Here is a 13,440-nt window from a genome sequence, read left to right on the forward strand (position 1 = left end):
CTTAGGTCAGTAAGGGCCAGAGAGGAGAAATGATACAACAGTGCTGAATTATTCTGAAATGATACAAGAGCAATGGCTTCAATTTCGAGTTCTCCACAATGTAATTATTGCTCAACACACTTCTCTTTTTGACTTTCCCAAAAGAACACATTCTGCACCAGTCATGCTGGACGTGGGTGATTCATATCAAAACTAGCTGACAGCTAACTATCTGCAAGACACATCCTCTCAATTCCCAACAGCTCTCGAAAGATCATAATCCTTACAGATGAGAGGGGCAATCAGCCCAACTTAATTCATCCATCAAGTACCTGTGTGAAGAAGCATCTCCTGAGGTCAGTGCTAAAGTTACCCTTAAATTTCAAACTTTAATAGTCTTTATCTGCTCCCAGATTAGTCTTTATCATAGCAGTTGCTGTCTTAGTTTCCATCTAGGACATCTTAGAGGTTTCTATTGCAGGTTGAAAGCCCAAGAGAGAGTTTTAACCCTCCCTGCCCCCATACCCCTCACACCTGACTCCAATGCTCCAATGTTGAAACGTAGTGGGACTTACCCATCCTGGGCAAGTTTCAGTTAACTACTGTAAAAGGTTATCACTGGCTGGATGTTAATTAGATGTGGTGTGACTGGGTGAATGGCTGACAAGTTGAAATTGAGTCGTACGTGAATGGTGTTTCCAAAATGTATATCTGTCAGAGCACAGCAGAGCCAACTGATAACAATGAGATATGTAGATGCAGAGGGGATATCCATCAGAGTGAGGTATCCATCAAAAAAGGATATCAGCCCAGAGGGGGATATTGGTGCGGAGGGGGATATTGGTGCGGAGGGGGATATTGGTGCAGAGGGGGATATTGGTGCAGAGGGGGATATTGGTCCAGAGGGGGAAGGAGGCCCTTCGTAAATTAACCAAAGATTCAAAACAAAATTATTTACTTTTCTTTTAACAATTAATTGTTTGATTGATAATGAGCTACAGAACTAGAAATAAAAGTGAATGAATAAGATACAAGGATATGAACCTAACTTTACATGATAAAAATTAAGCAAATGATAAGTAAACACAATAAGGGAATGAAATAGGCCAATTAAACTAAAGTGGCCAATAAAAATGACACAAATTAAATCAATCAAATTAAATCCATCAGATTGTTAAGATGCAGTTAGCTCTAGGAGAGAATAGAAGATGATAGCATAATGCAGTGTATTGAGGCTGCACAGTGTGGGAAATGATGGATAGTAAGACTGTCCTGGATGAACAGATCTGTAGAAAATGCCTGTGGCCTAGAAATTAAACAACTCATATTTGTTATTCAGGCAAACACTCGTAAGCTGGAGGTGTGAGCCGCCATCATATTGATTCAGGTAAAAAGATATCAACACTCGGGGCCTATAGGACAGGCGTTAGTCCCTTAATATAATCAAATAAGAGGCCTAGCTGCTGTTAGAGGACCCCTTCTGCAATATTGGTTTGTCCAGCATTCAGGAAAATCAGGTTTACATGCGGTCGAATTGAGGTCCTGAAAGGCCTGAACTAACAAAGTAACTGTTTAAAATATTCCTACTTAGATGTGAAGCCAGACTTCCAGACCCCCATGTTAAAACCATTGCTCTGGCCAACACCTCCCCCGTGAACCCTCATTACGACCTTTCTGATCCCAGTCACTGGCCTCCATAGTCACTGCTGACTAATATTTGAGCTCTCTTCCCAACTTAACTAGTTTACTGAGTGCCCATGTTTCGCTCGTTCAGTGATAAAGAGCCCCAATGCCTAAACTCACATGCATCTCAGGCCCCTTTCATGCATGGAGAGTGATCCTTGTATCCCGTGCACGCCCATCTTTGGGCATGCTTGTCATTTCTAGGCTTGAATCATCTGCAGCTCCAGCTCAGAGTAGTTGAGCTGGTTTGGCAAATCAAAGACAAGCCACCTCGAGAAACATAGAGGAGTGCGTGACTTACGGTCAGCATGGTAAGGGGAATCTAATAGATTCATACAGATCTAGAACACAGAAAAAGGCCCTTCGGCCCATCGAGTCTGTGCTGGTCAAACAAGTACCTCACTATACTAATCCCATTTTCCAGCACAAGGCCCATAGTCTTGTCTGCCATGGCATGGCAAGTGCAATGGAAATATTGAAACAGGAGCAACCCCATAAATTGGTCCTGTCCAACTGATATGATGGGTGGAATTTCATGTAGGTGCCAGGAGTCTTGCCTGTCACTGTGGCCAGTAATGCACTCACCCAAGTGCCAGGGTCGCTGAGTACCTCAAGCCACAGCCCAGAGGTGAGTGAGGGGCAGGAGGGTCTTCAGCAGCAAGGGCAGGGGAGTGTCTGACTAATCTAATTATAGTTTTTTGAGGAGTGTCTATGGACGTTGTCTATATGGACTTCCAGAGGCCAATTGAGAAAGTCATGGTTCAGGTGTATAAGGCCTTGGTCAGACCCCAACAGACATCCAGCTTTGGACTCCAAATTTTTCTTGAGATATTGGCCTAGGAGGCGTTACAGCACAGATTCATACAAATGTCACCAGCATTTAAAGGGTTAGGTTACAAAGACAGAGTGCTTAATCTGGACTTGTATTCCCATGAGTTTGAAGTTTGAGGAACGATTTAATTGATGTAAGTATTCAAAGACACGAACATGGGAGAGAGCACATCTTGAGTGGGGCACAGCCAGAGTGGGTATTGGCAAGTTGGTGCAAGGTGGGCAGTCGGTGCATAGGGGACGAGGTGCTCTTTGCATTTTTTCCTTGTTATCCAACTTCTTATACCTTCAGATCATGGGTCTTGCCCTGCTGCAGCAGGAGAGGCTACAAGGAATCACTGGTGAGTAGTGGGTAAGGTATTTACAACTTTAATCACTTATAGTTTAAGGTTTTTTTGTGGTTTATAGTTTGTATATTCTACAGTAACGAGGATCAGGAAAGAAGCGCACCAGAGTAATTGACTTAGAAGGTTTAATTTAAAGGGATAAGTCATGGCAGGAGCACTCAAAGCCGTGGCATGCTCCTCATGCTCCATGTGGGAAGCTGGGGATATTTCCAGTGCCCAGGACCAGCATTTGTGCAGGAAGTGTGTCCAGCTGCAGCTCCTGGAAACTCGGGTTTCAGAACTGGAATGGCAGCTGGGGACACTGTGGAGCATCCGCGAGTCTGAGAGCATCATGGATAGCACATTTAGAGAGGTGGTCACAGCGGAGATGAAGGGACTTGAGGAAGGAAGGGAATGGGTGATCACCAGGCAGTCCAAGAAAAACAGGCAGGTAGTTCAGGAGTCCCCTGGGGTCCCGCTCGCAAATCGGAATTCCATTTTGGAGGCTGATGAGGGCACTGGTTCCTCCAGGGAGTGCAGACTGAGCCAAGCTTCTGACACCACAAGCAGCCTGTCTGTATAGGAAGGGATGAAGGGAGGAAGACCAATAGTAATAGGGGATTCTATAGTCAGGGGAACAGATAGGCGCTACTGTGGCCATCAACGTGACTCCAGGATGGTGTGTTGCCTCCCAGGTGCCAGTGTCCGGGGTGTCACTGAACAGCTGCAGGGCATCCTGAAGGGGAAGGGTGATAAGGCAGAGGTCATGGTACATTTTGGTGCCAATGACATAGGTAGAAAGAGGAATGAGGTCTTGTATCAAGAATTCAGCGAGTTAGGCAGTTGACTAAAAAGCTAGACCTCTTGTGTTGTAATTTCTGGATTGCTCGCAGTCCCACGTGCTAGTGAGCTCAGAAATAGGAGAATAGCGCAAATGAATATGTGGCTTAAGAGTTGGTGCAGGAGGGAGGGTTTTAGATTCCTGGATCACTGGGACCGTTTCTGGAAAAGGTGGGACCTGTACAAGCGGAACGGTCTACATCTGAACCAGAGCAGGACTAACATCCTTGCGGGTGGGTTTGCTAGTGCTGTTGGGAGGAGTTTAAACTAATTCAGCAGGGGAAGGGGACACAGAATGTCAGCAGAATAGGGACACATCATAATACAGTAAAACAATCAAGTCAGAGGGAGTACAGCTGCATTAAACTTCAAGGGAATAAGGCAAGGCTGGATGGCCTCTACTTTAATGCCAGGAGTATTACAGGTAAAACAGATGAGTTAAGGGTGTGGATGGACACGTGGAATTGTGATATCGTAGCCATCACTGAGACGTGGTTGAGGGAAGGACAGGATTGGCAGCTCAACGTTCCGGGATATAGAATCTTCAGGCGAGACAGGGGAGGGGGTAAAAGAGGAGGAGGCATTGCATTATTAGTTAAGGAGTCAGTTACTGCAGTAAGGAGAGATGATATCTTGGAGGGGGCATCGAATGAAGCTTTGTGGGTAGAGCTTAGGAATAAAAAAGGGGCAGACACATTATTAGGTGTTTATTATAGACTCCCAGATAGACAGCGGGAAATTGGGGAGCAAATATGTGCATAATTTGCAGAGGTGTGTAAAAACAATAATAATAGGGTAATTACATATTAGATGATTTCAACTTTCCCAACATTAATTGGGATAGACATAGTGTTAAGGGCTTGGATGGAGTGGATTTCTTGAAATGTGTACAGGAGAACTTTTTAGGTCAATATGTAGAGGGTCCAACAAGGGATGGTGCAGTGCTGGACCTAATTCTGGGGAATGAAGCTGGACAGGTGACTGAGGTGGTGGTGGGTGAGCATTTTAGTGATAGCCACAACAACATGGTACAGTTTAAGTTTGTTATGGGCAAAGAAATGGACAAGTTGCAAAAAATGTTTTGGATTGGGGGAGAGTGGATTTTAGTAAAATAAGGCAAGATCTGGCCAAGGGAGATTAGGAACAGTTACTTGTAGGGAAATCTACAGAGGAGCAGTGGGGGGGGCGGTGTTCAAAAAGGAAATGGGGAGGCTACAGGGTCAACATATTCCCTCTAGGGTGATAGGAAGGAGTAATAAGCCCAGAGAACCATGGATGACCAGAGATATTCAGATTACGATGAGAAGGAAAAGAGACGCTTTTAGCAGGTACAAGGGAAGCAAATCAGCAAAGGCATTAGTGGAGTACAGAAAGTACAGCGTGGAGCTTAAGAAAGCAATTAGGAGAGCAAAGAGGGGATATGAGAAAGCTCTGGCTGGCAAAAGTAGGGAAAATCCCAAGATATCCTCTAAGTATATCAATGGGAAGAGGATAACCAGGGAAAGAGTAGGGCTCATAAAGGACCAAGGGGGCAATCAATGGGTGGAGCCAGAGGACATCGCTGGAGTGTTGAATGAATACTTCACATCCGTCTTCACTCAAAAGAATGAGGATGAAGGTATCGAACTTGGGGAGAGAGACTGCGAGGTTCTTAAGCAAATTGATGTAGGGAGTGGAAGCTATTGGAGGTGTTGGCAGGCTTAAAAGCAGACAAATCTCCAGGTCCAGATGATTTGTGTTCCAGACTGCTGAGGGAAGCAATGGAGGAGATCGCAGGGGCTCTGGCCCAAATTTTTAATTGCTCTCTGGCCATGGAGGTGGTGCCAGAGGACTGGAGAGCAGCTAATGTGGTTCTGCTATTTAAGAAGGGTTGTAGAGATAAGCCAGGGAACTACAGGTCAGTGGTAGGGAAACTATTGGAGAAAGTTCTGAAGGAGAGTATCTATCTCCACTTGGAGAGGCAAGGTTTGATCAGGGATAGCCAACATGGCTTTGTCGGGGGAGGTCATGCCTAACAAATTTGATTAGATTGTTTGAGGAGGTGACCAGGTGTGTAGATGAGGGTAGTGTAGTTGATGTAGTTTATATGGATTTCAGCAAAGCCTTTGACAAGGTCCCACATAGGAGACTTATAAAGAAGGCAAATGCACAGTGGGATACAGGGTAATTTGATAAGGTGGATTCAAAATTGGCTTAGTTGTAGGAGGCAGAGGGTGATAACAGAAGGATGCTTTAGTGACTGGAAGCCAGTGTCCAGTGGCGTACCACAGGGATCTGTGCTCTGTCCCCTATTATTTGTCATTTATATAAACAACATGGATGACTATGTGGGGGGTAGGATTAGTAAGTTTGCGGATGACACAAAGATTGGCCAGGTGGTTAACAGTGAGGTTGAGCGTCTTGGGCTATAGGAAGATATAGACGGGACAGTCAAATGGGCAGATAAGTGGCAGATGGAATTTAACCCTGAAAAGTGTGAGGTGATACACTTTGAAAGGAGTAATTTGACAAGGTAGTATTCAATGAACAGCATGACATGAGGAAGTTCTGAGGAACAAAGGGACCTTGGCGTGTGTGTCCATATATGTCTGAAGGCAGAGGGGCTTGTTAGTGGTGTGGTGAAAAAGGCATATGGGACACTTGCCTTTATCAATCGAGGCATAGATTACAAAAGTAGGGAGGTAATGTTGGAGTTGTATAGAACCTTGGTGAGGCCACAGCTGGAGTACTATGTGCAGTTCTGGATGCCACATTATAGGAAGGATGTGATTGCACTGAAGGGGGTGTAGAGGAGATTCACCAGGATGTTGCCTGGGATGAAATATTTAGGTTATGAAGAGAGGTTGGATAGACTTGGGTTGTTTTCGTTGGAGCAGAGAAGACTGAGGAGCGACCTGATCGAGGTGCACAAGATGAGGGGCATGGACAGGGTGGATAGCGAGCAGCTGTTTCGCTTAGTCGAAGGGTCAGTAACAAGGGAGCATAAGTTCAAGGTGAGAGGCAGGAGATTTAGAGGGGATGTGAGGAAAAACTTTTTTACCCAGAGGGTGGTGACGGTCTGGAATGCGCTGCCTGGGAGGGTGGTGGAGGCGGGTTGCCTCACACCCTTTAAAAAGTACCTGGATGAGCACTTGGCACGTCATAACATTCAAGGCTATGGGCCAAGTGCTGGTAAATGGGGTTAGGTAGCTAGGTCAGGTGTTTATCACGTGTCGGTGCAGACTCAATGGGAATGGGCCGAAGGGCCTCTTCTGCACTGTGTGATTCTGTGATCCCGTGATTCTGTGAAAAAGCCAGCATCTGTTTCCCATTCCTACTTGCTGTTGAATCAAGTGGCTTGCCACACCCTTTCAGAGGGCAGTTAAGAGTCAGCTGCATTGCTGTGGGTCTGGAGTCACAAGTAGGCCAGAACAGGTTAGGAGGGCAGATTTCCTTCCCTAAAGGACATTAGTGAACCAGAGGGGGTTTTAGGACAACCAACTCATGGTCATCATCACTGATATGAGTCGGCTGCTATGGTGGGATTTAAACCCTTGGGCAGAATTTTCTGTCTGTCGGGTGGGGAGCCGATCCCCACCGGAGAAGCAGGCCCCGCCACCAGCGTGACCTCCGGGGGGGTGCGCTGTGTGCTTCCTGTGCAGGTGAGGGGGGCATTATCTCCAAGCGAGAGTGCGATCTTCTGTGCATGCACTCGAAAGAGCGCACATCTCCCTGAGGCCAAGTGCTGCCTCAGGGAGAGTGCTTACACTTTGAAAAATATTAAAAATAGAAAAACAAAATTCCCGAGCATGTCCCTCTCATGTGAAAATGAACATGAGATGGGACATGTTCATAATTTTCTGAATAACTTTATTAAAATTTTTAACACCCTGCATGAAGCCTCATCCCGCCGCTGGACGAGGTTTCATGTTTTCTCTAGTCCCCGCCGGGGCTCCTGGCCAATCTGCCAACCTTAAGGTTGGACGGGCAGGTCCTCTAATTGGTTAAATGATCCTGTCAATGGCCTCAATTGGCCACTGACAGGTCAGCGGGCGCACAGCTGATTTTGCTGCCCCCCCCCACCACCGTCTTCCTGGCAATTTAAATGGGGCGGGGTGACATCGTGACTTCCGCCCAACATCATCCTGCGTGATTTTACGTGTCGGCGAGCGGGCCCCGCCCCCCAGCTCGCTGACGGTAAAATTCTGCCCCTTGTCCCCAGAGCATCAGTCTCAGCTTCTGTATTCCTAGTCCAGTGACATTACCACTATGCTACTGTCTCTGCTTGTCTTCTCAAGCAGGGTTAAAGCCTGCAATGAGAATGATCGTCCTCCAGTTTCTTATGGCTGCAACCAACCATGAACCATCGTCTCCTACAAGAAAGAAGGAAGTGTGTTAATGAGTGCCCTGTAGTAGGTTTGGGTGATGTGTCTGGTATGGTTGACTAGCTGCCACTCTGTGTGAGCTGTGAGTTGTGAGGGTGAGGCTAACAGTGAGATGAAGTATATGATTTGAAACGATCAGTCCTGCTGGATAAGCATTGTTGGTGGGAAGAGGTTCAAGGGTATTGTAAATTTTTTTTTATTCATTCATGGGATGTGGGTGTCCCTGGCTAGGCCGGCATTTATTGCCCATCCCTAATTGCCCTTGTTCAGAGGGTATTTAAGATTCAACCACATTGCTGTGGGTCTGGAGTCACATGTAGGCCAGACCAGGTAAGGATGGCAGATTTCTTTCCCTACAGGATATTAGTGAACCAGATGGGTTTTTGCAACAATCAACAATGGTTTCATGGTCATTATTAGATTTTTAATTCCAGATTTTTATTGAATTCAAATGTCATCAACTGCCATGATGGGATTCAAACCCACGTCCCCATTACCCTGAGTCTCGAATGCTATTCAGTGATTAATACCATGATACCACTGCCTCCCCAGCAGTTCATAAGGCTTGTGATCCAGTTGGTAGGGTGGGCCATATGAAGATTGAACTCACCTTGACAATTCTTGTCAGATGATCAAACTTCTTTCTGCACTCCATTCATGGGCAGAATTTAATGGTCTCCTGTCAGCGGGTTTGCAGACTGGGGCTGGGTGGTGGGGGTGGAGGTGGTGGGGGGGCGGTGGAGGGGGGTGGGGGGGTGGTGCCATTATATAAACCTGGTGGCCTCCTGCTGCCCTCTCAACTGGGTCGGATATGTCCACAATGTTATGGGGGGAGGATGAGGCCCAGGGTGACCTGCTCACCCCTGCCATAATTGAGGTCCTTAAGAGATCAAAAATTAGCCACTTAAAGGCCTTAACTCAGAGGCCGGTCAGGAGCAGGGGAGACAGCCAGCAGGTAAGCCTGCTCAAGCCACGGGAGGGAAAGAGGGGTGCCTCCCTCACATCAGGTACTCATCCCCTAAGGTCTGCCTCTGCCACCCTCCAATCCCGGGTGATGCCACTCCATCAGGACCACCCACCCCCTCTATCCAACACCAACCCCCCCCCCTCCACCAGGGTCCCCACTGCTGCCCCCACCTTCAGTAATGACCTGCACCCTGGTATTAAGATTCTAGGACTGCTTGTATCCGCAGTCCCAGCAATGGCCACCATTCACAGTGGCGCAGCTGGGACTACAGACCTGTTTGGCCAATCTGTTTGACCAGCAGCTCTCTGAGGCGGTACTCGTAGACAGCCAATAAGCTCTCCCCAGAGCTTTACATGGCTGAGGGTCAGCTGACAAGAGTGGAGCGAGTGTTCCCCATAAACTATATGAGTGATGGGTCAAGAAACCTCACCAACCATTAAATTCTGCCCCATGTTGACGAAGCAAAACTCCTGGCATTGACCTCCTCTGCTACTTCCTCCCACTGCCACCCCACAATATGCCTCGAGGGCCCCCTGCCTTCCCTCAGAGATAGTACATACCTCCTTCTCTCTACTTCATGCATCAAGGCCTCAGTCCAGCGTCAGAGAATCTTGGTGCATGCTGACTCCCAAATTCGGTTTTTCTCATAGTATAAATTCAGATCCAGTTCACAAATAACCCCACCACATTATAGCCACAACGTACATCCCATTCAAGAGTTTCCGGCTCCCTTTAAGTAGCAGAGTCCACTTTTGATATGAGGACCACCCCCTCCTGATCTGTACCGACACTGAACAGCTCAAGGTGATGCTGGCCGCACACATTAATCATGTAAAACAGTAGGCACCAGGCAGCACAAATTTGAAGTGCTGTCTGCAGCACAATGAGTGGAGCATGGGTTAATTGTGCACCATAATCCTCAGAAGGACTATCCAATTTAATGCCCTCCTCCCTGACCCTGAAGCCTTTCTTTTAAGTTTTAATTTCAACACATCTTAACATAAAACCCAGCATTCCATAAATTAATGACCTTGCATTACTGAGCAATTAATGGGCAAAACTTTCAACTTCTGCTTGGGTGTGAAACTAGCTCTTACAGCTCAATGCCAATTATGCAACCATTGGAATTGCCTTATCATTAAAGTCAATTGCCCAAATATTGGGTATGAAAAAGCCTATTGTGTTGGTCGTGGAGTATAAGAGGTCTCTTGCTGCTGTGTATGAGGGGAGGCAATCTGGCGAAATGTAAGGGGAGTTTCCGTGAAGCCTCGATTTTGATCATGATGACATGGCACGTGCTCCCACTCCCTATTTCATAGAACAGAACCATCCAATTGGAACATAACAAAGTACCCAGCTCTCCAACCTTATACAGCCTTATACATTTCTTCAAACTTTACATCAAGGTAATGGGGAGATGAGAAATAACCTTTAACTCCATTCTTACTTGTACAGTTTTACCAAAAGTATGTTAGATATAGATGTTTATTTTTCTCTTCCACAGTTTATCGCGAAGACCATTGTATCACCAACCAACATTTCCTGTGTTGAGCTAACACCATGGAACAGCCAAATTACAATGATACATATTATGATTATATTTATGGTTACAATCCAAACTCGACAGTGGATTACAGCAATTTTGTTCATTTGTGTGAGAATTTTGCTGTTAACTCATTTGCAGCCAAGTTTACGCCAGTCTGGTACAGCCTAGCTTTCATTCTTAGCCTGATTGGGAGTACTCTGGTTCTGTGGATCCTGGTAAGATATGAGAAGCTGAGCTGTGTAACAGACATCTTAATTTTGAATCTCGTCACTTCCGATTTGCTTTTTGCCTTCTCTCTCCCGTTCTGGGCTGTGGATCATACATCTGGATGGATCTTCGGCAACGCCATGTGCAAAATAATGAGTGCAACTTTTTTCATCGCCTACTACAGTGGGATCATGCTGTTGACATTGATGACTGTCGACCGATACTTTGCGGTGGTTCATCCTCTGACCGCTGTCAGATTCAGAAAGGTCCGCTACGCTGGGGCAGCTAGCTTAGCTGTTTGGGGAATTAGTATCTTCATTACAATCCCTGAGATGATCTTCTCCCATACTGTACCTAATGAGCATGGAAGCTTCTGTGAAATTAGCTACCCATCCAAAAGTGCACATATATGGCCACTGTTAGGATGTTATCAGCAAAATCTTTTATTCTTCTTATTCCCCTTGGCTGTTATTGTGTTCTGTTACTGTAGAATTCTCAACACTGTCATTAGATGTAAAGCGAGGAAGAAATACAAAACAGTGAAAGTTATCTTTTGTATTGTGGTGGTGTTCTTTCTGTGTTGGGCGCCTTACAATGTAGTCATCTTCCTGTTCTCTTTGGTCGAACTCCAAGTCCCAAAGTTCTCAACCTGTGAGATGAATAACCATCTGACCTACGCGCTTTACATTTCCCGGAACCTCGCTTATTGCCACTGCTGTCTCAACCCCTTCTTTTATGCTTTTGTGGGTACAAAGTTCAGGAAACATTTAATCAGGCTGCTGAGTAAATGTTTCCCCTGTGTGAAAATTTGCAAAGAATACAGCAGCACCAATACCACCACTATCAAACACAACAGCTCCCAGATTTGTTCAGATATCGACCTGCCCCTAAATTTGACCAGGTTTGAAATGTAGGCCCAAAAATCTGCAGGCATAATTTAATGGCTTGTTGGGGCAGAGCCTCCACCCGCCTCATTACGTGGCCATTAGATGTAGGAGGGAGCAAGGCTGGGGCCTCTGAATGTCAGAGTTCATCAGTCTTGGGCCTTCACTGGAATCCAGCTGATGGTTAGTGTAGACATGAGACAGGGCATACCACCCCAATGGTGGCAGGAGCCAGGCTCAACGGGGGTTCCACATGCCATGCTTGACAGCCTGGCCCTGCACAGACCCTGAAGAAAAAAAATCCTGGTAATTTGCAAAGGAAGGCTTTGAATTTTCTTCCAAGGAGGTTACTTTACTTGTCTAACTAGGGCAAAACATCTCAGCTCGGCTCAGCTCAGCTCTGCTCACCAGGCCTCTGCTGGTCCTCCCAGGGCTTCAAAAATGGTTGGTGTCTGAGAAACATCCCTAATGATATGGGCAGCCACCATATATAGAGAAATTAGGGAAGCATCTCAGAATGTTCAGCAGGGTTGTCAAAAAAGACTCCTGGCAGCACAATCCAAGGGTAAGTGTCTAGATTGCTGGCACCATGGTTTTATAGCCCCACTGGTATTGAAGGAGAGGGCCTGATAGCACACCCACATTGTCAGAATAGATCAGCCTAACAATCCCTGTGTCAACAGCATGGGTCGATCCGGTAATACCTTGCTCCCAAAATACGTCAGTCTGATACCTCGTCCTCACCAGAATGGGTCAGTCTGACAATCCCACCTTCACCAGAATGGGTCAGCCCAACATCTTCCCTTACCAAACTTTGACAATTCCCTTCACCAGAAATGGGTTGGCCTGATATTCCCCATTACTCGAATGGGTTGCTCTGACAATCCCACCCTCAGCAGAATGTGTCAGTCCGACAACAACCCTCCCCCACCCCTCATGGCTCAGCTGACAACCCCATTCTCACAAGGAAACCTATTCCTAATATCTGAGTACAGTCAGATTATAATTTTGTACATATTGCGTGAGTTGGTTTTCTATTTTATGCTCTTTAAATCAAATTATATTAGGTTGTACATGTAAAATGCATGGAATAAAAAAATTGAATTTGCTGCACCTCAGCAAAAACAGTACCTGAAAATATGGAAAGCTATAAGGTGTTAAAATTGTGTTAAATTTTCTGAGTACCAGCAGCAAGTTACTCATTCAGTGCCATTATAAACTGGACTAACATTGCACAAGTTTCAGGTACATGATGGCACTGCTGAAATATCTCACTGCTTCCACTGTCTCAGAAAACTGAAATGTTATATCAATGTAAATCATGTTATTGAATGTTATACTTTTAGAAATGGAATGCAATAAAATAATTATCTGAAAATTGATTCAATATTGGATTATAATGTGAAATGAAAATCAATCAAGGAAAGTGGGGAGTAAAGATCACAATGAAAAGGCCTGAATCTGCAAGACTAGGCAGGTGATGGTCTAAGTAACTCATTGTTGCTTTGGTGGATTTAAACAGGATTTACAAATAAAAGACAAGCAAGTTGCCTATTTGCCTATTTTCAGATAAAAGCAAAAAACTGCAGGTGCTGGAAATTCAAAACAAAAACAAAAATACCTGGAAAAACTCAGCAGGTCTGGCAGTATCTGCGGAGAGGAACACAGTTAACGTTTCGAGTCCATATGACTCTTCAACAGAACTAAGTAAAAATAGAAAAGAGGTGAAATATAAGCTGGTTTAAGGGTGGGGGTGGGCGGGGGGGGTGGGCGGGGTGGTGGTGGGATAGATAGAGCTGGATAGAGGGCCAGT

At 45.8% G+C, this 13,440-nt stretch overlaps 1 protein-coding gene across 2 annotated transcripts; it reads left to right on the forward strand.

Annotated features, from left to right (window-relative positions):
• Nucleotides 1-215: 215 nt before the first annotated feature.
• Nucleotides 216-13,005, forward strand: LOC121275663 (chemokine XC receptor 1-like). Of its 2 annotated transcripts, XM_041183177.1 has the most exons (3): nt 230-335; nt 1,319-1,366; nt 10,495-13,005. In XM_041183177.1, exon 3 carries the CDS (start codon nt 10,551-10,553, stop codon nt 11,655-11,657), a length of 1,107 nt encoding a protein of 368 aa, XP_041039111.1. In that variant the 5' UTR covers nt 230-335; nt 1,319-1,366; nt 10,495-10,550; the 3' UTR covers nt 11,658-13,005. The 2 variants fall into 2 exon arrangements, with proteins under 2 accessions (XP_041039112.1, XP_041039111.1); XM_041183178.1 differs by lacking the exon at nt 1,319-1,366 and having other exon boundaries at nt 216-335.
• Nucleotides 13,006-13,440: the final 435 nt, after the last annotated feature.

Source organism: Carcharodon carcharias, chromosome 3 (assembly GCF_017639515.1).
Source record: "Carcharodon carcharias isolate sCarCar2 chromosome 3, sCarCar2.pri, whole genome shotgun sequence".
In the NCBI taxonomy this organism is placed as follows: Eukaryota; Metazoa; Chordata; class Chondrichthyes; order Lamniformes; family Lamnidae; genus Carcharodon; species Carcharodon carcharias.